At 44.4% G+C, this 23,839-nt stretch overlaps 1 protein-coding gene across 1 annotated transcript in view; it reads left to right on the forward strand.

Moving 5' to 3' along the window:
- lrmda (leucine rich melanocyte differentiation associated) overlaps nucleotides 1-23,839 on the forward strand; it is a 171,676-nt gene that overhangs the window by 117,063 nt on the left and 30,774 nt on the right. The window contains exon 5 of the mRNA XM_037465442.2: nucleotides 1,685-1,811. Within this exon, the coding sequence (XP_037321339.1) occupies nucleotides 1,685-1,811 (127 nt within the window). The remainder of the gene's footprint in view (nucleotides 1-1,684; nucleotides 1,812-23,839) is intronic.

Genomic DNA, 23,839 nt, shown 5'->3' on the forward strand with positions numbered 1-23,839 from the left:
AGTTATCAGTTTGTCCGATCTCGTTTCGCTTCACATCAAAGAGCTTTTTGCCTGAGGTACCTCAACCACTAACTGTAATGCTCACTCAACCTTCTTCTAATGGCCCTCAATGTCAATTTAGTTATCCTCTCTAGATGTGATACTAAGTTAGTGATCGTTTGACAACACAATTTTATGAGCACTAATATCCATAAGTTATTCCATTCAAATATTGGAAGAAAAGGTTTATTTATTTGGAATTTAAAGGCAAAATACATTGAAATATCAAGGACAGTTTCAAGCGATATTTATTGCTTATTTAACCACTTAACTACTAAACAAAATAGCTAGCTAAAATAAATGAATACAAAATCAAAAGAATGACTGTGTGCCTTATACGGAACACGTATTGTTACATATTTTCCCTAATTTTCTACCAAAATCATAGACTTTTAAACAAAAGGACATTTAAAGTATGATAGCATAAATCTATTTTATCTACAACATCCACATCCAAGGACAGCGGCAATCCCATTGTTGTTATCGCATCTTTGAAACGGCTAAATGAAGTGTGTGAGTGTGAGTTTTTTCTGTTCTTGCAGTCCTCTCTCCTCCCCCCTTGCCCCCTTGTGCTCTGGGATCCTCCCTCTTTGGTTGGTGTGAATCATTAATATCCCTACTGGCTGTCAGAGCCTTGTCATCTGCTCTGACCCTGTGATGGTGGGTTACCTACGGAGAGTAACCTCCATGCACGTCTCCCAAGGGCATCTTCACGTTTCATCATGGAAATGCCCTGAACAAAGTCCTCTTACAGGGAGGGAGACACAGGACAGGATTGGGGCCTCTTGAATTGAAGTGCGGAAAAAGGAGCTCTTGTTCGGAAAAAGTCATTTCACCCTCTAACAACGAATTTAAGGCCAAATGTGTTTTTGTGGATACGCGCGGTTTCATGTATCTTTCAAACAGTTTCAGATGTTTTGCGCCGTACGTTTTGCGTGGAGATATCATCTGTTCCGTGTCGGTCTAGACGTCATCCCCGCATCCTTTCCTTATAATCCCCAAGTGATGAAAACTTGACACGGGCTCTGCCATCTCCCCTCATCGCCGTTGCCGTCATCGATTTGTCCCCGGCTCTTTGCGCACAGGTCTCGTCTGTGTCCCCCGTGTGCCCCGTCCTTTCTCACCCTCCACTTAGGCGCTGCGTGCACGTCCTTTTTGGCTACCAGTTCGGCCCTGACATACTGGTTCCTCTATCCCTGCCTGCCTGTGAAAGGATCTGTTGTCATCTATGTATTCCAACCATTATCTTTTGACGTTTCTCTCCCTGGCAATGAAAGACAAGAGTGTGTCTGAAAGCTTAGAGAGATATCTGTGATGCCACCAGAATGACAGCTCTGGCAGGCGGGTTGTATCTCCTTTTGTGCTATTTATACGTCGTACTTATTCTTATCAGCTTTGAAGGTTTATTACATGCAAGAAAATATCACCATTATGTCGGCACCTACATTAAATCTCAGTAAACACGGCTTCTTTTCAAGTTTTGTTGATGCATGTATTTACATATTAGAATGCGTGTCGGTGTGATTAGGGAGTCACTTCCTTAGAATCTATGTTTGCCTCGTTGCTAAGCGCCAGCTCACCATGGCACCTTTTAACAGCATTGCTACGATGCAGCTTAAAGTGGAATGCTTGTTTTTCCTAAAAGGTACTTTGTCCTGCACAAGTTGCCCCAGCTGAAGTTTCTGGACACCAGGAAGGTGACTCAGAAAGAAATGATGGAGGCGCAGGCGAGAGGAGCATTCATGAAAGTGGTCAAACCAAAGTCGGAAGCGGTAAGTTAAGCCCTGTTTATTCCATTTTTTTTGTGTGTACACTTTTTAAAATAGTATTCCCTTTCAAGTCTTTGTGATTTGTCACATTTATCCCCTTCTTTCCCCTTTTTTCTATTCTTTCCATTGGCCTTTCTTTCTTCCTGTTCATGCTTGACTGTCAGTCTCCCTTAACAAAGGTCCTTGTAGTGAGGCCCTTTTGTGAAAGGTCTTTCTTTACTATCGCTTAAAGTGTATGAGTGTGTGTCTGTGTGTGTCTGTGTGTGTGTGTGTGTAAAAATGTGTGACCACAGCCTGACCTGATTTCATATGCATGAGCCCAGATCAAAGACGACGGGCGGCTGTCCGATCCCGCTTGTGTTGCCATGTGTGACATTGGTGGCGATTGGAGTGACAGCTCACGTACATGGCGCTCACTATCGCTTAATTATCCTCAGCCCGTGCACTTATTCCTCCCTCTCTTGTTTTTGGGGCCCACACAGACTAATTAGCGTTCGGGCTGTTCATAGATACAACCAATTCGTCCCTTCCCGCCCCCCCCCCCCTCCTCGTTCCCCTTCCCCCTCGCCATGTCTTCCACTCCTTTGATAATGCAATATAAATGAACAGCTTTTGCCTAGATTTAATTTCATGTTATTGTAAGGTCATGAAATATTTACTGTTTGGATGAGCTAAGCTTTGTCGTTTCAAGGTCTCTGGGGCTCTGACAGTGAGCCTTGGATGTTTAAAACGGATCCAGAATAGCAGGAGCAAAGGCATCCAATGACAAATCAGAAGCATGTGAGGTGATGTCGGGTTTAGAAGCTCATGAGAAAAGCAAAATATTTATTGTTTCCGATAAGATGGTGTTCTGTTTTAGTGTCAGTTCATGCTATGCTTTGTTCTTGATTCTTCATGCAAGTGGCAAGAAGGAAAGCAAAACACTGAAATAATTTAACCTCAGTCTGGCATGTTTGGTAGATGGGAAAAAGTGGAATGAAAACAATGTTCATCCACTTTATATAAAACGAAACTAAGGACCTCTACAATGCTTTTTGGCAGGGTAAAGTCACTTTATAAGATTTTATTTACATAGCTTGTCAGGGAAAAAGAAATGTTTGCCTTTGTTGCCACAGCCCTAGATGAAAGGAGAGATAATCACTGATTCTTGCTGACATGATGTGTGTGTTTTTCTGTCTCTGTGTCTTTGAACCTGCTGTATACGATTATTTATTCCCAATGCAAAGTAAAAGGTTAGAGCTTTGATGAAAACGCTTCCAACTCTAACCGGTGCACAGTATTTTGTGTGCCATATCACAGCTATCATAGCTTTTGCTATCCTACCGGCAGTGTTCATTACACAAAGAAGAGCAAGAGTCTTTGCTGGGACGTATCCCGCGTCGGGGGGGTCACGGCTGCGTTTTCCGTAACATTTGTTTTTGATTTAGATGGGACGTGATGCGTCAACTATCACAGGCCCGACGAGCCGTGAGAACCTCCCGGCTCTAATTGTCCACATCATCAGAGTGATTGCGAGCTGACCAATAGCGCGGGCCCCCAGTTAATGCGACGTCTGCAACAGAACTGGAACGCGAGGAGCGTTGATGGCATAATTAGATATTTGTCTTTGCTTTTATGTCTGGTACAGCAGGGTGTTGCTCATCACAGTGGCTCGTGGTACAGTGGCTGCCGTTTGCTTCGTTACAAAGGAGGATAATTAGCTGCCTGTGCTGCTGTTTCACTCGCAATTAGTGCAAGTATTGGAGAGAAATGAATACAGTGCAACAGACGTGAATTAAATCGTTTATTTATTAAGTTTTTTGCCCGGCGTGCAGGCGTTTTTTTTTCCCTCTAAGAGCTTTTATGACAAATTTACTTGCTGCTGTGTACAGTGTAAAAATTGAAACCATAGAAATCGCGGCAACGGCAGCCGGGTTACGGTGAAACATGCCCAGTCATGACAGCATAAATCTGAAGGAAAAAAGCCCCTGCTCTATCAGATCATTCCCATTACATGATGTGCATATTGGAACGGTTAATGGTCTCGCTATTGAATTGACAGTGCTGAACTTTTGAGACCTCTCTTGAGTCATATCGGAGTGGATTGTGACCACAGTTTTAACTCCTTTTCAATCACGGCATAATGGCACGGCACTGGGCGCCGACACATGGTTCCGATGAAGCAGCTATGGTCCTCAGCACAGTCCGAACACCCTAACTTTTTATGAATTCCCAATGTTTTCCATGGTGCCTGCACACAGAAAGTCAATGGTCCATGCGTTTGCAGGGAAAGGCTCATGCACACAAAAACTTGCAATGGGATTTCACAGTACAGAATTGACTTAATGATATATGTATTTATGTATAACATCTTGATGTCACAGAATCAAACCGCCACAGCAAACAGAAAGCAGCTATGTGACAAAGAGGCAACCAAAGAGTCATGCTTGAAATAGCCTTGCTCCCACAGTGAGGTTTAATTGTTATTGTGCACCTTCATGCACGAGTGGGCATGACACCATAAGTGGGTGACAATGAGTTGTCGCCCAGATATACAGGTGAAACTCGAAAAATTAGAATATTGTGCAAAAGTTCATTTATTCATTAGAAGCAAAGTAAGATATTTCAAGCCTTTATTTGATTTTGGATGATTATGGCATACAGCTTATGAAAACCCCAAAAGGATTTTAAATACAGATATTTCAGCCCTCTGAAAAGTATAATCATGCATATGTACTCAGTTCTTGGTTTGGGCCTCTTCTGCATTAATTACTGCCTCAATGCGGCGTGGCATGGATGCTATCAGCCCTTTGGCACTGCTGAGGTGTTATGGAAGACCAAGATGCTTCAATAGTGGCCTTCAGCTCTTCTGCATTGTTTGGTCTCTTGGCAATGCCCCATAGATTCTCTATGGGGTTCAGGTCAGGCGAGTTTGCTGGCCAATTAAGCACAGTAATACCATGGTCATTGAACCAGGTTTTGGTACTTTTGGCAGTGTGGGCAGGTCCCAAGTCCTGCTGGAAAATGAAAAAAAAAAAAGAATGAAAAAGTCAGCATCTCCATAAAGCTTGTCTGCTGAAGGAAGCACGAAGTGCTCTAAAGTGTCCTGGTAGACGGCTGCGTTGACTTTGCACTTAATAAAGCACAGTGGACCAACACCAGCCGACATATTCTAATTTTTACTAAGTATATAGTTTCACCTGTGTATATATTTTTTTATCGCTCTTATCTTTGTCATTTCAGTTCATTGCCTCAGTTTCTGTCAAACTACTTTGTCCTCTCTACTCATAGATGATAGAAAATGATCCGTTCTGAATTTGAAGCAGACACCATACAGACAGGTTAGAAATTACAAAAGACAGGAGAGAGGAGAGAAAAAAAAAAATATATATATATATATATGAATAAAACAAAAAAAACAAGATTGTGACAATTGGAGTGTTTTCCCAAAAACCCCAACAAGCCAAAGTGGAGTCAAAGTGGAAAAGCCTTAAGCAGTATTTTGGGAAATTGGGCGTGTTGGAATGCTATAATGTGATAATTCTCTTTAAGGATTTAGAGGTCATGGAATGAAATGGTGATAAACCACGTAGAGACGTTTGAACTGTGTTGGGCCGGTTTTCAGAAAATACATGTGGTACTTTCTGGCTCGGTTTCCTCCGCCTCCCTCTGCTCTATGGAGCCCACATTATGGAGCCGAACCCTGGGGTTAAACTCGCCATGTCTATCAAAACACTGACAGCACATTCTGTTTCCAGATCCAAAGCACTGCAAAAAAAAAAGAGCGTATCAAATCAAGCTGGTAGAGTAACATTTACTTCCTGCCACATGGTTAAGAGTGAATGGAGTCCATGGTCCGCCTTACCAAGCACAGCTTGTAGCTACGTCAGCGGGTATAAATGTTCCTCAAATGTCACTTAGATTTTGCCTGAACAGAGTATTTGACTTGATTTTCTAGCATGAACACAAGTTTTTTTCCCCCCACATCCATCTGCGTATAATGTAAAGCAGACTCCTTTGCAGGGTGGCTCGAGCCAGCTCCCGGATCCCATGAGTCCCTGCACACGGGGTAACGGTTCTTCAAGGGAATTGACAGTGACAGAGCCAGGAAAGTCCTCAAGTGGATCTTTTCATTTCAGTTTTTTCTTCCCCAGACACTAACCTGTTTTACTCTGCAGAAGACGGTAGTTCATTTTAAGTTTGCACCAAAGGGAACATTCTAAATCGGAGATAGACCGCATGGTTTTAAACCCATGATTGCGCATCATGTGATGCATGATTGTGGCTTTTTTTTTTTTGCAAAGCAACACTGGAAAAAAAGAGGCATTTTCGCTATTGGCTGCTTGTTTTGCCCTCTCTTTTCAACTCTCAAATGCACCCTGTAAAGTATGTCGCCACGTTCATCTCCGCTTGAGAGTTATGAGTCCCCCGAAGCTCTCAAACATAACAAACAGCATGCAATATAGCGCTTTGTGAATGTGCCTTCAGTGGCTTTGCTGAATCATTTTACGGAACAAATGTGTCCTCGGAGAAAACTCAAAGAACATGGTTCTCAACAGGGGAATGCAATATAACCCAACAGATTGCTGCAGAAAGCAGGTTTATTACCAATCGCTGCTCTCTGCTAGATTCTGTATTTGAACCAGCTATACAAAACTCTTATTTGTCACCTTTCTTTCATGACACATTCCCGAATCGATACGTCGCATACAGAAGGTCCAGTAGGAGGGACAGCACTGTGGGTAGAGAAGGCGTTGTGTCCGAGCTCTAGCCCGTCTGCTTTATGTTCAGACAAATAAACCCACTACATATCGTGATCTGCTTGAAAATGTGTTCTTTCTCTCATCTCGCATGATGTCTTGTTATAACGCCTGAGACAATTCGGCCCTGTCCCAAATGTTAACAGCTGTTGATAATTGTTTTGAAGTGTTTAGTTTGTATGACAAACAGCATATGTCTCCTCGTGTCAGGTATCTGTGAGTGCCACGTGTGTGTTTTTTGTGCGACGGGTTTCTGACGGCCTGTCCCGGGGTTTGGACCAGTGCAACAAAGCCTGGTTCTGAGCCTTCTGGCAGCTTAAACTGAGAGGTCACGCAGGGGTTAAAGCCGGGAAAACAACAGTGACTCAAACTGTCCACATAAATCCTCCGGGTCCCGCATATCATAAACACACTGTAAAACTTTAAAACACAATTAATTGTAAGTAATAGTGCCAAGATTGATTTATTGGCTCTTTCAAAGCCTGGAGACACAGGGTGCGTGACCTCAGTGTCACGTCACTCCTGCAGGCAAAAATGATAGATGTATTACTCATTTTTGGCAAAAATGAAGAGCATAAAAAAAAAACATGTGTTGTTGAAAGGATTTTATGAGACACCGAAGAGGCCACGCATTGCATTAACTGATTTTCATCTCCTTCTGCTGGCATCCAGTACAGAGAAGGAACGCCTCTGCGGTGAAGCATTTGTTGTCTCGACGTCTCTTGTGTTTAGCTGTGGAGTTTGAGGCCTGTCAGAAAACAGGCCGAGGCTGGCCAACAATAATGAGGTGTCTCTCGCTCCCATTTTGATGTGAAGTTTTCATAAACTTTGACAAATCGTGAAACTTTTCTCTTTTTTTTATCGGTATAATGTAGTTTTTATTAGTGTAATAATGTTGAGTGCCTGGGATTGGCAAGCTTCAAAGCTTTGGCTTTTTACACACACTCTTCCAACTAGAAACATTTACAAACCTTTGGGCAGGGCCGAGATTTTATATTAATTTGGCTGTATTCAAAGTTCTGTCAAGACACAGAAAAGTACAAGGAAATAACGCTCTTCCACCTCCCAGTATCATTGGAAACATCATGTTTTATAAATATATCAACACAAACTGAGCCCTACATCTCCTATTTATTTGGCTACTCTACCAACACGGAGCTTTCCTTCATTACATGCCAAGGGGTTACACAACACCACAATCCCTGTCTATCCTGGCCTCTAAGGCATCTCTTCAATTGCACTTCTTATCGAATGATGCTTTTAGCTATTACATAGTGCGGCGTCCCTGTGCGTTGGCCTATCAGTCCAATCAGAGCTAATCCTCTCTGTTGGTCTCTTTGGTGACAGAAAGATGCTGCTGGCCTAATGAGAGGCAGCTGGCATAATGTTTTTTCCGTGCTAAAAAAACAAAACAAACACCAAACAACAAAAGTCATCCATCTCTCTCTAACCCCCTTACCCCAACGGGTGTTTCCACAGAACCGTGCCAAACTTTAAATCTCTTAAAGAGATCAGTTATTTCTTTGCTCGTCTCTTTTAGATGATGTTGACAGTGCACATTAATCACAATTTCAACACTGGCGTGTTTAGTTAGCTTTGAAGTCGATTGTCCCGTGCGCCCTCTCGAGACGCCTCTCACGTTTAGATTTTCATCAGATAATTAGAGTAAAGTTGTTGTTGTTGTTTTTGACATGCAGATGTCGATATGCTCTTGACAAAGATAATACTTGACTTTAATTAGTGCGTAATTAGTATATATATAAATACATATCTTCTCACCAGTAGTGTTACTGGGGACTCTCTGTTCAGCAGTGACTTTCATGAACCTGCAACAGCTGAAGTTTGTGTGTCTTTGTGGTTTTTAGAGCTCGTCAGACACGTCAGGCTCAGGCCAGAAAAAGTATATTGTTTCCAGCCACTTGGATTCCTTTCGCCGTGACATCTGCCACTCTGCTGAGATGATAAATTCTTGCCTCATTAAGCGTGGGTGTGGGATTACAGGCTGACAACACATTAATCACTGGGCTGGGTGGCAGCAGGCCCGCACCAGCTACGGGCATTGTTAACCAAACTTTTCTAATGTGTCACTCTCCTCCCTGACAGCCCATAATCAATCATTCTGATTGACAGGCCTGATAGATTACACTATTTATACTTTGTGTAATGAAAGCTAGCGCTTCCACCTACTGTCATTGTGGGGACGATGATAGGCCACACCGTCCGGCTGAGTGGGAGCACATACAAAAAAAAAAGAGACAGGGAGAAAACAAAGGGTAGGAAGACCTTGGATCTGCATTGTGAACTTTAAAACAGGCACAGTTGAGATCCGTGGGTTGGAGGAGGGGGGGGGGGGGTGGGGGATTGGGAGCATTCTGAAAATCTGCATTGTTCCGCTTGCGCGGCGTCTTCACACCCTCACTGTGGGTCATTGTTATCTTTGTCGCTATCAGTGGCAGGCCGTGCTCCCGTAGGTAAAAATGTGCTTTGTCTGTGGTGGGATTCAGTTTCCGTGTGACCCTGTTGTCAAGCTGAGGTTTTGTTGTCAAAGCCTGTTTTTTCACACAGAAAATGAATGTTTTACACATGTATAACAACCAAAAGAGTGTGTGTGTGTGTGTGTGTGTGTGTGTGTGTGTGTCAATATGCAAAAGCCTACCTTCCTTACTAAGAACTACGTTACATTGCTTAACAGCACCCATGTAAGTACTTTTTCTTTTTTTCACGGGAACTTGTGGATGAAATGACACACTGCTGGTAGCCTTCAAACATAATAAGGTTACGTTTCTCTTCTGTTCATCTTCAGCAGCACGTCTTTGTCTGGAATTAGAGATGTCCCCTGCACACAGAGAGAGGATATTGAATATGAGCTCTTAGTGGAGAGGCTGCCAAGCAATTTTGGGAAAAATAAAGGAGGGGGGGGGGGGGGGGGGGACATTCCATCTTGTTTTCTGACAGGCTGTAAATCTGACACTTTTCTTATAAGACAGCATGCTGTCAGGAAATTAGTTAACTAGGCCATATTATGGAGAGCCAGGTAATTTACCCTCAGAGATGCAATCGCAAATAACTAGCAGGAGGCCGCATCCCTGACCTGACATTGCTTTGTGTATAATGCAAAATCTAGCGACATGCTCAATGGGTTCTGTCAGCTGCAGGATTGAATTCTCTGCCTACTGCGTCTCAGTTTGGAGCACGCTGGTCAATTATTCCTGATGCTGTCAGCGTGTGGGGAGAGACTGTTATTTAGTATGTGTTAACTTGGCATCATTAAGGCACTCACCTGACAGAGAATGGCACACCTGAACATTATTTATTTGGATTGCGGCGACAGGGCTAACCTTCAAAGGCGTTGACCTCTCCGTGTTATTCCGCTTTGTGAAGTCCCCCCTCGGTTTAGGAACGGGGAGCTGTCGCGGCGGCGGGGAATCAAATGACGAGCGTCGTCCCATCCAACAGCGTGATGCACAACAGAAGCTTCCATTTGTTTGGACAGACTGCTCTGACCACATGGTGGCTGTTTGATGGCTGCGCTTACGGAGGAGACGTTGCTGTCCACACAATATCTTTCAAAGCGCATGCAGAAATGTCATATCATGGAAAGATCCATGTTTGTACCCACAGAAATAGATGCAGCGGTTTTCATTTTGTGTGGTGGTCCTTAGACAGAATCCCTGGCTGTGCACTTTATTCTCACAGCTAGGTCCATTGCAGACGCATGTCGCGATTTAAAACAGGCATGTGAAAATAACCTAATCCTTCCTCTCAAAAATCCTAATGATTTTTTTGGGGCAAGATAACAAATATTCAGGTTTGGATACAACCAGTTTTAACTCTGCGGGAAATGAGAGTTTACAATTCTACCCCACACATGCTCCAAAAGCACCACCAACCAGACATGGTGTTGAATGGGAAACCTGATCGAGGAAAGCCTCAGCGTCACCTCTGTACAGCGGGATGACATGATTAGGAGGTGACAGCTTCTGTAACAACATCTCTGCATTTATCTTCTTCCTTCTCTCCATCTTTCACCCTTTCTCTCTCTCTCTCTCTCTCTCTCTCTCTCTTCCCTCTCAACAAGTCAGACTACTCTATAATTAATATCCCTGAGGGCTATCCGCGGGTCAGGCAAGGGAGGTGCTGTTGAGACAGGTAGTCTTGACACCTCCAGCTTTGTAGTTTATGCATGCGGGTGACTAGACGGCTTATAGGGAGGGGCGAGAGAGGCCAACGGTGAGGGCTGGAGCGCGGTGAGGTTGGAGGCTAAGACTGGAGTAAAACTGTAGCTTGAAGGAAGACGGGCCTCACGGTGCAACCTTTCCACCTGAGAGACCAAACGGATCGTTTTTCATCGTATTAACCAGTCAAATCTGGAGCATTAAGGACTTAGCCTGTCAGGAGCTTCACATTTGAGTTACGGGTTTGGTCGTATCAACAGCACAAGCATTAGCCAAAAACTCTTGATGGACGGTTGATAATGAGTAGACATTGGTTTTTATACATACCGAACAAATACATCTGGTCCATATATTTTTAAATGTCAAAGGTTTGCAAAAGAGGCTTGTTGAAGCAAACTCGGTCTCACTCTCTGCTCTGTGTTGCCTCTCATTTATCTTTTTGAGGGACTTTAAAGACTCTTAAGCTGTTCTGTTCGTATATAACTTTGAAGGGTGCCCTTACACACTATCCACCTCCACTGTGCCTCTGTCCAAAATCCAAACACTCTCTCCCACTCTGCGTTTCACAATCACAACAGCCCTCTTTCTCCCCAACAATCACACTCTCAATAGCCACTCATCCCAGTGTTTTATACTAGTGGAAATGCATTTTCCTCTCTTTGTTTCTTTTCAAGTTTTAAATAGAGGGATAAAAGAGTATGAGAGAAGCTGATGGAGATGAACAATGCAATGGGAGAATTGCACAGCGATGAAGAGGAAATGAAGTTGAGGAGCAGGGGGAGACATTCTTGTTCAGCAATGGAAATATATGAAAGAGTGAGAGCTGCCCGGGGCGCACTGGAGGTCGTGGCAGGGGGCTAAGGGGTCAAGTGACACTCAAACAGCATTCTTCTGTCATTCGTGGCTGTGTCGGAGAGGGCTGTGAAGGATTGGCATGCAGCTACAGGCCACAGATGGACAGTGAAGTGGGTCAAGATCCTTTATGCCACATGGTTTCAGTATCACTAGTCTGCAACCAGCGCATGATCTGTGTTGGGTTCTGTTGATGTGACGAGAGCTGTAGCGAAGGTCAGGTGAAGCTTCCATCTTCTGAAGCGTGTGACTAAAGTACACCATTTGAATCCTTTAAATGCTAAAACAAAGACTGTTTTTTTTCAGCCAGCCATTGTCTTGAATTTTCAGTGTCAAATGATTTGTATCTTTGATTGTGATCAAAAACCTCTGACAGTTTCATTCGGTTTCTATTTGCAGTTGGTGTTGCAAGCTGCTATACCCTCTTCCCAGAATAGGTCTGACTTGTATGCGCTGTACCCCACCTAAGACATTGAATCAGGGCCAATGAGCGGTAAATGTCTGTAATACAACAATCTGTGAGCTGTAGAAAGATCATTTATTTCAAGTATAACTTGAAATGTGTCATTTCAGAGAGTCACAAGACGCACTGTTCTTCGGTTGCTTGAGCGAAGCCTTTCGGACACACAATGGATCTCCATTTCTCTATATCACCGTTTGTCTGTCTCACTTGTACCTCACGGCGACGCACCGCTCCCAGAGGCGAACCCGCGGTCAGACAGGCAGCGTTGACCTGGTGCACGTCAACCATTTTGCCCCCATTCTGTGAGAACTATCTTTTACCTTTCTTTCGGAACCTCTAACCTAAACCCATAAGCCAGACATTTAATAGCTATCCCCCCCCCCCTGGGAATCACCCGATATGCTGTTTCCATGCAGCAGGCAGATGGGTAAGGGAACAACGGGCATCACTTCCCAGCGTTTTTGGCCAACTGGCAACGTCCCTCTCAAAAGGAAAAAAAAAGCGTGTTTGAGGTAATCCGAGAGAGGGGCTGAGCTGCGGCGGCCCCGGACTTTCATCACACCTGCGCTAAAAGCCCGGTGAGAAGCAGACTGTCCGTCCCTCCAACCGCACGCCCGCCCCCTTTGGGGGAATGTTGAGACGGCGGCGGATCAGATGGGCGCGCGTCCTGTCAGACTCATCAGATTTCAGGACGCCTGAGTGCTTTTGTCAGCTGAATTCCAGACATCTTACTTCTTTCTCTCTGGGAGGCTTTTCAAAGATAACGTGTCTCGGGACTTCATAAACAATAGTATCATTGACACGGCGATGGCTCTAACTAATGCTAATGGAGCACAGTGCATCATTTATGAGAGTCATCAAAATATGGCGTCCAAGCCAGAGGGCCAGAAGGAGGAAGACAAACAAGTCTGATGCTTCTTTCAAAGAAACTCTCGTCCCCTCCGGCGTCTCACTCAGTGCCCTCTGTCACTGATGCCATTCTTCCCTGACACCTGTCTGTCCTCCCCTCTAGTCTCACTGTCCCGTCTTCCTCTCTGTGGGGTGGAACTGTTTTCGGAGGTTTGTTGACGGCGGGGGGAGGAATACCCTGCTGCTCCAGGCCGCCTCTGGTCTTTCAGCTCATCACACGGAACATGACGGCCCTCCTCTCCTGGGTGCCGAGATGAGATGTTTCTCCCCGTCCCCGTGGGGAGTCGGCATGTTTTGCCTCGACTCTCTCTCTTCTTGAACTTCACTTTGAGACGGCGGATCGATGCTGTGTGCGCGGAGCTAACGCCGCCTGCTTTGGGCCGTGTAAACAAACGTTGTGTAATTTTGCGGGGCTGTGGTTTGAGGTCGTACGGGTGGAGGTTGAATTTTTTTCCACTGAATGCGGTTATTTTTAAGAACGTTTTCCCCATGAAAATCAAAATCCGAAATCGTGTCTTTATTAACTGCTAATTTGTTTTCATCAGCAATGTATACTGGCCATCTAATATGCACTGTTTAACAACATAGCTTGTAAATACCGCAGTGGAATTGGGACTCAATTTTAGTAAACATAAGTGGTAAAAAAAGGGCTGTGATTGCCCTGTAAATGAGAACGACGGTAAACCCGACACTGACAGCTTGTAGCTTGTAATTGTACTGTTTTTGCTGACACACTTTGAGTGTAATTATGTTGCTTACTTAAGCTTTGATGGTGTTGAACAATCAAGTGTTGTGATTTATAATATCTCTGAATAAAACCGAAATTATGTATGCTGAAAATACAGCATTTTGCAGTGTACTTTTGGACATAAATGTCAGTCATGGCTACCCTCACAACCAAAGGCCCAGACCATGTTCCCTATGCAGGCAAAGGAAAACTGAGGTTCATGGAAAATTGTTAAAACCAATAATCATACTGGGTGGTCTACCACTGGCCTTGTAAGGCTTCCAGAACTGAACCCAGCAGCTCCCAGTTTTACTGGTATTTGTTTCCTATTTTAGTCACTCAAGCTTCTCCTTCTTTCTAGAATTTAGGTTTCTCTTTGGAATAAATCAGCACATTAGATAACCTCAAGGAACAACAGCAAAACCTTGAGTTCTCACAAACACACATATGCCCAAGAGTGTTTTTTTTGTCTGGTTGTTGTGTGCAAGTTGTGTGTATTTTCTTCTCTTATAGCGAGGAGTTAAGACTGAATCAGCTGTTCAAGAAAACCTTCACGCACACACACACTCAGACATGTACAAAAGCCCAATTGCAAAGTAGCAAACACAAATTTCTGCACACAAAAACATTCACACACCTAAAGAGGGGGCTGTGCCTCCGGGGGCCACGTCAGTTACCTGCTGACACGCGGGCTAGTGATTGATGAGACGCCGGGGGCGCTGGAGTAGACTTTGTCAGCTGCTCATAATTTATACATCTTATCTCCATCAGAAGAAAGAGTGCCGCGCTGTGTATATGGAGATGAAAACAACCGGGCCTGTTGAGGCGGCGGTGACAGGGTAGCTGCTAGCTGTTAGCCGCGGCGCCGAGTGATACCTCAGATCACTATCTGTTAGCTTTCTCACCGGGTCCCTCTGTGGCCGGTGCATCGGCTCTTTGACTGTGACGAATCCTGCGTCTGCCAGTCATTCTCACTCACTTTCATTGCTTCCCTCCCTCTCTCTCTCTCTCTCTCTCATGTTTCCCGCTCTCTTTGTGTCTCCTTTCTGTGACCCTCTGTCTCGGTCTCTCTCTCTCTCTTCGCTGTCCATCTCCTGTCACATTCTCACAGCAGACAGGGCCGAGCTTCTGCTGAAAGCGGCTGGCTCTTCCTCAGTCCACTCGCAGGGGGCGAAGGTCGGGACAGAGGCTTTCGGCTTAAGTTACAGAATAATTAGCTCCGTCAGCGGCGTTTTGAAATCAGTGATCAGATTTTGTGTGAGGGTGGGCCAGAGGTTTTTTGAATGAACATCCCCACAGTTCACTTGTGTTTTATGCATACAATTGATACTGAGAACTTGCAATTACCGTTCTGTATATTGTTGATATTGTTTTGAATAGATCATCTCGACGCTAGTTATTGCGGGATTAGAGGGTTTGTGTTTCAGAAAAAGAAAATAAAACTCTGCCTCGTTGATGATTTTATAAAAAAGATGTCTGTTCGATTTTTTATTTGTGGTTGTAACTATTTTATTCTATGGTAGTTGTAGCCAAGAAAAAAATAATTTGTATCACTGATCCTGCTGAGAATGTATCACCGGTAAATTGATCTGACTTTGGTTGCCCTGTGCACTCAGCGTTGATATTTCCTTCCTGAATGTGAAAAGAAAGTTTATCAAACCTAAGAACTTCACCTTACTCTCCTCCAAATGTCTTCTTAGCAGGCTTTGTTCTCGGAAATTGTGTTCAGAGCTTTTTAAGAGTGTCAGTTAACTACTGCATCAGCAAAACAACTTTGATTCCATAACCCCGTCCCACTATTGATCTTGCCTTGTAGATAAAAGAGTGCTCTCTCTGAAATCATGCATTTTTCATTGTGGTATCAATGGCAGCCTTTGCATTTGCCATCCCACTTAGCTTAAAGCTATGCTCACAAATGCTGTCTGTTTTTCTCTATTGATTCAGAGGTTTTGCATCTTGTAGATTTGGTATCATTTTACCTTGTCTTTGATCAGCCTGATTGCTCCAAAGAGAAAATCAAGCAAATTATTCTAATTAAAGATTTTTTTTATGCATTGCATTAAATATTCATGTTGAATTATTTTGGGTTAATTATTAAAGTGTGTGTGTGGTAATTTAAATATCTGCTCGGGTTATTTCAACTGCTATAACACAATCTACTTTTCCTTTTGAATATGACTGGCCCAATGAGATACATTTTACTTTTATTTTAACATGATACTGTATTTTTGCAAGACACATAACCTGAGGGACACATTTAAAACAGAAGTCCTATATTACCTTTCTCAAAAAATAGTAGTTGGCAATGTGGTGCTGATGCTTGTCAGGTGTTAAACAACACTTTGGACCAAGGACAGGCAAATGAGAGCGTCCTTCTCTCTAATAGAATCTAAAAAGATGAAAAATATAGTGCAGGAGACAGGAAGGACTAGTCAAAAAGGTGACCATCAGCATCTCCCCAGGCAAGGCTTGGCAGCCTGCAGCCTGCCATGGTGTAATTGGAGAGAAAACATATATGGGAGCAAATAACCCCCTGTCAGTGACATTAAAAGGAGATGTTGTGACGACCGAGAGCCCTGCCAACTGAGCCCAGCAAAGTGGAGGTGAAGAATGAGGCCCATAGAATAGAAACCGCTTGGAGTAACGGTACATCCAAATATTCTAGATAATTGTTGACCGGTAGCAGAATAGAACATCAATGTTTCTTTTTGGCACTTTGCCGCCATTGTTGTTGTTGTTATCCGTGCGCTGTCGTCTACTACTTTGATGAGTATAATTTGAAAATGGTAAAGGGTAGCATTTACAGTAGAAGTGCTGAGGCCGTATAACTTTGGAGTGACATATAGGTAGGTGATGGAAGCAGCAAGGGAAATATGGGTCACTGTCAAAACTCAGAACTGAAATGTGGAAGGGAAACACAATTTCATGAATTAAAAAGTTTTGTTTGACTCTCTTGGAAGTGCAAAAAAACCATTTGAGTGTGTCAAAAAAAAATAGACATTTAGTATAATATCAGATCACGTTTTAATTCTGAAAAAAATAATATCTATATAATATATGTGTTGGATGCTGTTGGAAACAAGTTTCCCATCATTTCCCTGAGGACCGGACTTTGTTGAGAGGTTCCTTTAGGACCAATTAAACCTTCAACCCTAGATTTTGGCATGATTTAGGTCCAAATAACAAAGATGAAGCTTTTCAAATTCGCTCTCCTGAACTTCCCCTGTGTTAGGAACCTGCCTGACCAAACCATTCAACTGAGCCTGTCAAAATGTTAATGACGATCCCCCCCAAAAGCTCTTGGAGGTTAAATAAAGTCTCCATAAGCTGTCGGTCAAAATTCACTAATTTATCAACTTGGCATGTTTCCACTTTTCCTGCCACTCTGCCTGGATTATTGTTCCCATCCGGGGACAGGGCTTGTCTTGTTGTGTTTTGTTTAATGTTTTGTGTGCAGGCAGCTGTGCAGGCAGCCTTTGTCTGTGTGCGAGATTGCTGCTTTAGCTCGGTGGCCCCTCTCATTAATCATCCGGTCAGACTATTTATAACGCGGCAGCAGAGCCTCCACCTCCGCTGCCATTGGCTTTTGTCACCGTGGCACCCTTTTTTGTGGCAGGAGGAAGCCTAATTATTAACTGCTAAGATGTCAGCCGGCACTGTACCGTCAACACGGCTGACAGACAGACTGAAATGATAAACCAGTGAGCAGGCAAAAATCTATAGCGCCGCAGAACTGCATGCTTCAATGTGAATTTCATTTTTTTAAATTATATTTCAAGTAATGCTAACCCACTAAACTGCTGATGAAAAAACATAAATGTCAAAGAATGACATCAACATGCTGTGGTTTTTTCTCTATCAAATATTACTTTGTAAAAAGCCATCAAATATAAATACTTGTATGATTAGATTTGAAGTTACATTTGGGAAGATAGTCTTGTAGAATTTTATGATTAACCTGAACAATTCATTGACGAGGTTTTCTGATTATGTTTTAAATGATTTCGACAGAGGCTTCCAGTCATGAGGTCTGTGCCATTATTATTTATCTGTTACGTTCATGCTGGATTCAGATATCAAACATGGGTTATTAAACCCCTTGATTACATATCCAAACTGAAGTTTGAGATTGCACTGGACTTGAAGTGGATATAATGTCTTTCTCTGTGGCGGGGGGGGGGGGAAGAAAATTGTGAAAGCTTTCTGGAGAATGACAGTCTTTGTTATTTTTCTTCTGACTCCTTAGCAGACAGCTATCAGGAAGAAAGAGAATATATGAAGAAAATATGTGAGTCAGACTTTCCCCTCCTCCCTCCTTTCCCCAAAGCTTGAGATTCCCCTCCCAAAAAATGAAAAGGATCAAGTTGCTGTCACTGTCACCGAGCAAACGTAAACTTTTCTGGCACCTAATAAATAGGCAGTGTGGCATTGTTCTCAAAGCCAGACAGGTGTGTCTGCCTCAGTGATGATGGATTCCACTATTCTGTATGGAAAGCCTGTTGGCTTTCTTGTCATATGTTGTCACACATCTCTCTCCGCAGAGAAAAAGGTTTGAAAGATGGCCAAAAGTAATTACACAGACGCTTCCCTGATGCCGTTGCCGTGAGTTTTTTCCCCCTGCTCATCACCACTAAAGGCAAAAAAAAAAAAAAAAAGAAAATCTGTTACCCACAGCTATATTTCACATGGAGACGAGGGGAGCAGACATGCTGGTACTCTGCAGCTCTTCTCCATGTGTTGATTGCTCGCTCATTAACCCGTCAGGTGTATTCCTGCCTAGCTTTGTGCGCTAGCTTTGGAAAAAGGACCCCGGGGCAGTTTTACTCATCACAAAGGGGAGAAGCAGGCCATGATCTGGGTGTGTGGTGATGACATTATTTGCACCTGAATGGCAGGTACATCAACGTCTCCTTGTAAACGTATCAAAAGGGAGACAGTGGCGCCTTTGTTCTTCTCGCAGATCACTTGGGTTGCTGACAGCTGGCTGATTGATATTATCATTCTTAATGTCAGTAAATAGTGCCATGCCAGATAAAGAATCCGTTTCGTCTTGGTACTGGATAGCTCATTTATCTTTCCGCGGCTCGCCCTGGCATATGGCGAAATTGGAGCCGGAAGTAGTTACCATTTCAGTCAGAAAGGGAGGTGTTTTTTGTTTTTTTTCTCTAATCTTCCTCCTCTCGCTTTTCTCTTCCTGTCTCTGTCTCCCTGGTCATTGTGATTCTGAGTGAATGAGACTTAACTGAGAGAAAGGATAGAGCTTAAGTCAGTTGTAATATGTCGGGACAACTCTTGATTAGATTCTGTCAGAGTAAGGCCTTTCCGTGTCTCTCCAGCCCAGCTTAACAATGAACAGATAGAAGGCCACTCGAGAGCCCTTTCCGTGAATTTGTCACCAAAAGAGGATCATTTCTTAGCGTGATACTTCTTCAGAGGGTGAGCCAGAAGATGACCCGATTGAACCTCGTTCTTCCAGAGGAACCAGGAAATAAAAGCTGCAGACAATCAGCCTTTTTTTTTTATGACCGTACAACGGTCACTAAAGGTCTTTGAGGCATACTTTTGAAAAGGTTAAACACTGACAGGGAACCAGCATAACATGGTGGGTACACAACCTCCACTGAGCAGCAACAAATGATGGCATTTGAAAAAAAAAGAAAGAAAGGGGATAGAAGAGAATGTTTTTTTTAATTTATGGCAAAAATACTGGGTAAAAACAAGCCGTGTTTGACTGGAACTTCTGTTGCTTCGCTCTAAGTGCGCAATTCAAAGTACTTTTTCTCCATGTTTTTCTTTTTTTTCTTTTCTTCCACCCCTCCCCTCTCTGATTCTCTTGCCGCCTACCCTTTGCTGCCACGTTGACAGACAGCCCAGATATCCTGCGAGCTGGTGATAGATACGTCATATCTCGGGGAGAAACGGGTTTGTCCTCAGCAGGTGAATACACGGCTCCCTCATCCCCCGGCAGACAGACACACATGACACTTTTCGACGCTCTTCTCCCTGATAGCACTTTGGCATGCAGGCAAATTCAAAGGGGGCATCTTTCACGTGCAATTAGAGCGCAGAATAAAGGCGATGAAGTGCGGCGTACAAAGGAAAGCCGGGGGATCAGAAGGCTGTAATGAAAGGTGATTAGAAGAAGAAGCTCCTGCCAATGAGCTGCATGGAGCTGGGGAAAAAGCCCACCGTCGTCGGATCCTCTGTTGAAGGCACTATTAGACAATATCAAAGGCGATAACGACAGCCAGTGCTACACTGACTCAAAACTACGTTGGATCGATGTGTGCGTTTCTTTAAGCATAGTTAAGCCTGTGTGTTGTAAATATTTCCCAATGATCATCATTCATAATATTCCCATCTTTGTTTTGAACAAAATATGCAGCACGATGACTTTCATTCCATAACTCGAGGCTGAACATTTAGAAGATGAAAGCTACTTCTGTGCCCTACAGATAGTGAGTGAGTGATGGTCATTAGTTTCACTTCTCTGTGCCTAAACCGAAGAAAGGGAACCTCCGTTCCTCGGCCTGCCTTTGCGGGATGTGAGCGGTAGTCAGGGCCAGGGGCTGGTTCAGGGCCAGGGGCTGGTCCAGGGCCCGGTGCTGGTCCAGGGCCTGGACCACAATTAAGCACCTGGTGTTTGAACAGAAGGCCACGGCGCTGTCACCATGGATGACATCGCGGTGAAGTGCAGCTCGTGTCCTGAGAGGGTGCGTCTGAAGATGTTTGTCATGCACTCTTACCAGGCTGAATGTACGCATGGATCGTTTTGCAGGCCAATAATCACCTTGTGCGATTATGATACCAAAGGAACCCCCTCCAAATAGCGAGAGGAAAAACACAACATGGCGCTCAAAAGCATTCCAGAGGTTTCCACAAACAAATGAGAAAAATCCAATGCTAGTCTCAAACAGCACATTCAATCAAAGCACCCAATGACATCCATAGTCAAGCATTAGGCAAAGGTAACAACAGGTTGCAGTTCAGGACCATGTGGACTACAGGCTGTATGAGAATGAGAGGCTCGGCCCAACAACAGAAAGAGGCGCTGCAAGGCGCCCGGACGGTTGGGGAACAGCACTGTGGCTGTAGGATGTCAGGAAATGTGCTTAATTGAAAATGATCTGGGCTCTCGTACGAGCTGATCAAGTCAGGGTTTTTGGGAGAGAGCGCAATTGTCCCACGTAATCCTCCCGTCGCTGTTCTTTCATCTGCATGAAGAGATCAACAACAAAAAAAGGAGGGATTTGTAAAGGCCAGAGCTTCCTGTGCGGCAGCCACCGAGCTCAGCTTCTCCCTCCCGTGTTCAATCTCCATTTCAAATGCAGATTGAACGCACTTTTTCCCCGCACTTTTCCACCGTTTATCATCGTTCACAAGGTTTGTGGATAGTTTGTGGATAGTCAACATACAGCCCTTTTGTAGGGCTTCTCGCTCCCGTTTCACAGTAATATTCACTGCGCTTCGCACAGAGTTGTGAGTTGTGACGTGGGCCCGTGTGACAGCATGTTTAGAGCCTCCACATGATTGCCGCTCATTATCAGACATCAAAGAAAGACACGGACCACGGGTTGCACTCCCGTGTCTTCCTTTATCCATCTTCCAGAAGGGAGACAAATGAGACAAGAGGATCGAAAAGCGGTCTGAAATGAAAGCTGGAGGGGCCCAGAGAGAGAGAGAGTCCAAGTGAGACACACATAAACATCCACACACACACACACACACATTGAGGAATCAGCTCTGAGCTGAATGGATCTGAGTTGGGGGGGTACACTGCCCTTATGCCCTCTCTTTGAAGTGAGGCACAGGCCGTATGTACAGGCCCCAGAGAGGGGCATGTCTACATCCCCCCCATAGGCTGGCTGAAGGCAGCGGCCCGAGCAGAGCGAGCGCGCAACGCGGAGAGAAAAGAACGCGGCTTCCCAACCGAGCTGCTTTCCACTCGGGGGAGAGAAAGATTGTTTAGGGCAATGCAACTCGCCACACTTGAATTATTGTCTGCAATGTTTAAGGCAGTAAGATTTGAGAACGTAGTGTGGTTCCATGTTGTTCAACGTCTCAGTGGTTTTTTTTTTTAATCCTAATCAGCCACTTTGAAAGTGATGGCGTGCGCGTTCCCCTCCCAGAGATCTGCAATGGCCGTCACTATTTATCTCAAGATTGATGTAAAATAAATCCCCCCCCACCCCCAAACAGCCAACACGAGTGACGGGTGTTTAGTTCTAGTCTCAACATTTACGTTGAAGCCGGCGGATGAAGAGGGATCGTGTCCATTTGGGTTGAGTGCAACACCATTAACCTCCGGCCCGATTAGCCCGCACGGAAGAAACAAACAAGAGCAGATGATCTGCGTCACTCCAGTGTCACACTGTTGTTTCTCGGCCGAGCGAGGCCTGTAAACACAGTTTGTGCTCGCGGGTTTTGGGTGGGATGCGGATACGGTGTGAGGTCTCGTCTGCTCTGGTCGGGTCTGGGCCGCGCTTGCGCTGCTGTGGCCTTGGGGGAATGTTGAGATAAGGTCTGTGTTTGAAGAGGAGCTCCAGATGCTCGTATGTTACAGGTCGTCCTGTCGTGCCGCAGATAAAGCCTCGGAGAAGCCCCTGTCGCCAAGGCCCTACCACACACAGACACACACTCACGGAGGAGGGGGGGGGGGGATAAATGTTTACAGGAGGCACTCGCCAATTCGCGGTGCCGCCGTTTTTAGGCTGCGGCATCTGGGTTTTGACAGGATGCTGGATGTGGCGTATCACTTCTCATAAACATATGATCACGAGTTTTGAGATACCTACGCAGTTTGAAAAAAAAAATGTTTAGCCTTAACAAACTCTGATAGCTACATTGGTGACGGCCATGCACATTTTTTTTTTTTAGCTTGCTTTGGTTTCTGAGATTAGATTTTAGATTTCAGAGTGTCTTTTGTCCTGCAGTGGGGTTCTCTATCTGGCTGTCATGCTCGCCTTAACTCGCCTGTAAATAGCTCGTACCGTAGGTCCCATCTTAGCCGAGTCAAGCCGTGATTTCAGTTTACTCGCAGCATGTTTAAAAAGCGCCGTCCAGAAATGTGGCGCTTCATTTATTACAGCTCCTCATTATTTCATTTGGCTAACCTCTGTGTCTTTGAATTGTATAAATCTCCTCAAGGCAGACTGTGTGCCTGCTCTCCATTCCGAACCTCGAATGAGGTTATTTATCACTAATAAGACAAGAGATAGTGAGTTTGTGTAATGCAGGGACAGGTTTCCTCCGTCATTAAGTCATGTGTTTGCTAAAGTGGAATGGTATATTGCCTGGCATAAAACAAGGGGTGTCTTCATTTGTCAGACTCGTAGAGCTGTGAGACAAACGATGTTCAGAGTGTATGTCTGAGGGCCCTCTGAGACCACAGTTGAGCGGCTGCTCACTGGTGCGTTTCTCATGCTAATGTCATGGTCTCCCAGTCTATCTGTCACCCCATTACGCTAACATCATTATGCATAGGGGCCTGTCTCTGCCGTTGAAAAGAACAGAATCATTCCTGTCTCGTTTTGAAGCAAATTGTTTGGGGAACATTTCAGTTTTTTTTTTTTCCAGTGGTAATGGCGGGCCAATCATTTCCAAGGTTCCAGGTATGCAGATGAATGAATAGCTATTTGAGCTGTTTGGTGAAAGGACTTTTTGTATTATTCATGAGAGAGATGGTGTGTCTGAAAGAGAAAGTGTGTGTGTGTGTTCATGCACATGCGTGTGAAGTAGCAAATGTGTCTCTATCAAACATGCATATATTCTCATCACACAAGCACAGTGTACATGCATTAAACAAGCAAGCCCTACGCAGTCAAGCTTAGCTTTCCCAGATGGATGAGGGAAATCAGTCCCTCGGATTAGTAGTTGACTTTTCAAAATACTTAGCTAATGGCGGTATGTCAAAAAAATCTTAGTCATGATCAAGATACCCCCTTTGTCTCTGTACGCCTCTACAGCATGGCCCAATTTCGGGTTTCTGAGCTGCAAAGTGCTTCTGAATGAGCTTCTTCTGCCTACGATCTTTTCACTCCCTTCACTTGGAATCCTTTCATCTCTACCCGTGCGGGTCAGAAATCTTTGTCTCAATTTAAATCTGTCTGTGGTGGCATACGGCACAAATTCCAACATGTCAGCTGGGCAGATTCCTCGTCTCTCTG

This window comes from Pungitius pungitius, chromosome 13 (assembly GCF_949316345.1).
Source record: "Pungitius pungitius chromosome 13, fPunPun2.1, whole genome shotgun sequence".
NCBI classification, from domain to species: domain Eukaryota; kingdom Metazoa; phylum Chordata; class Actinopteri; order Perciformes; family Gasterosteidae; genus Pungitius; species Pungitius pungitius.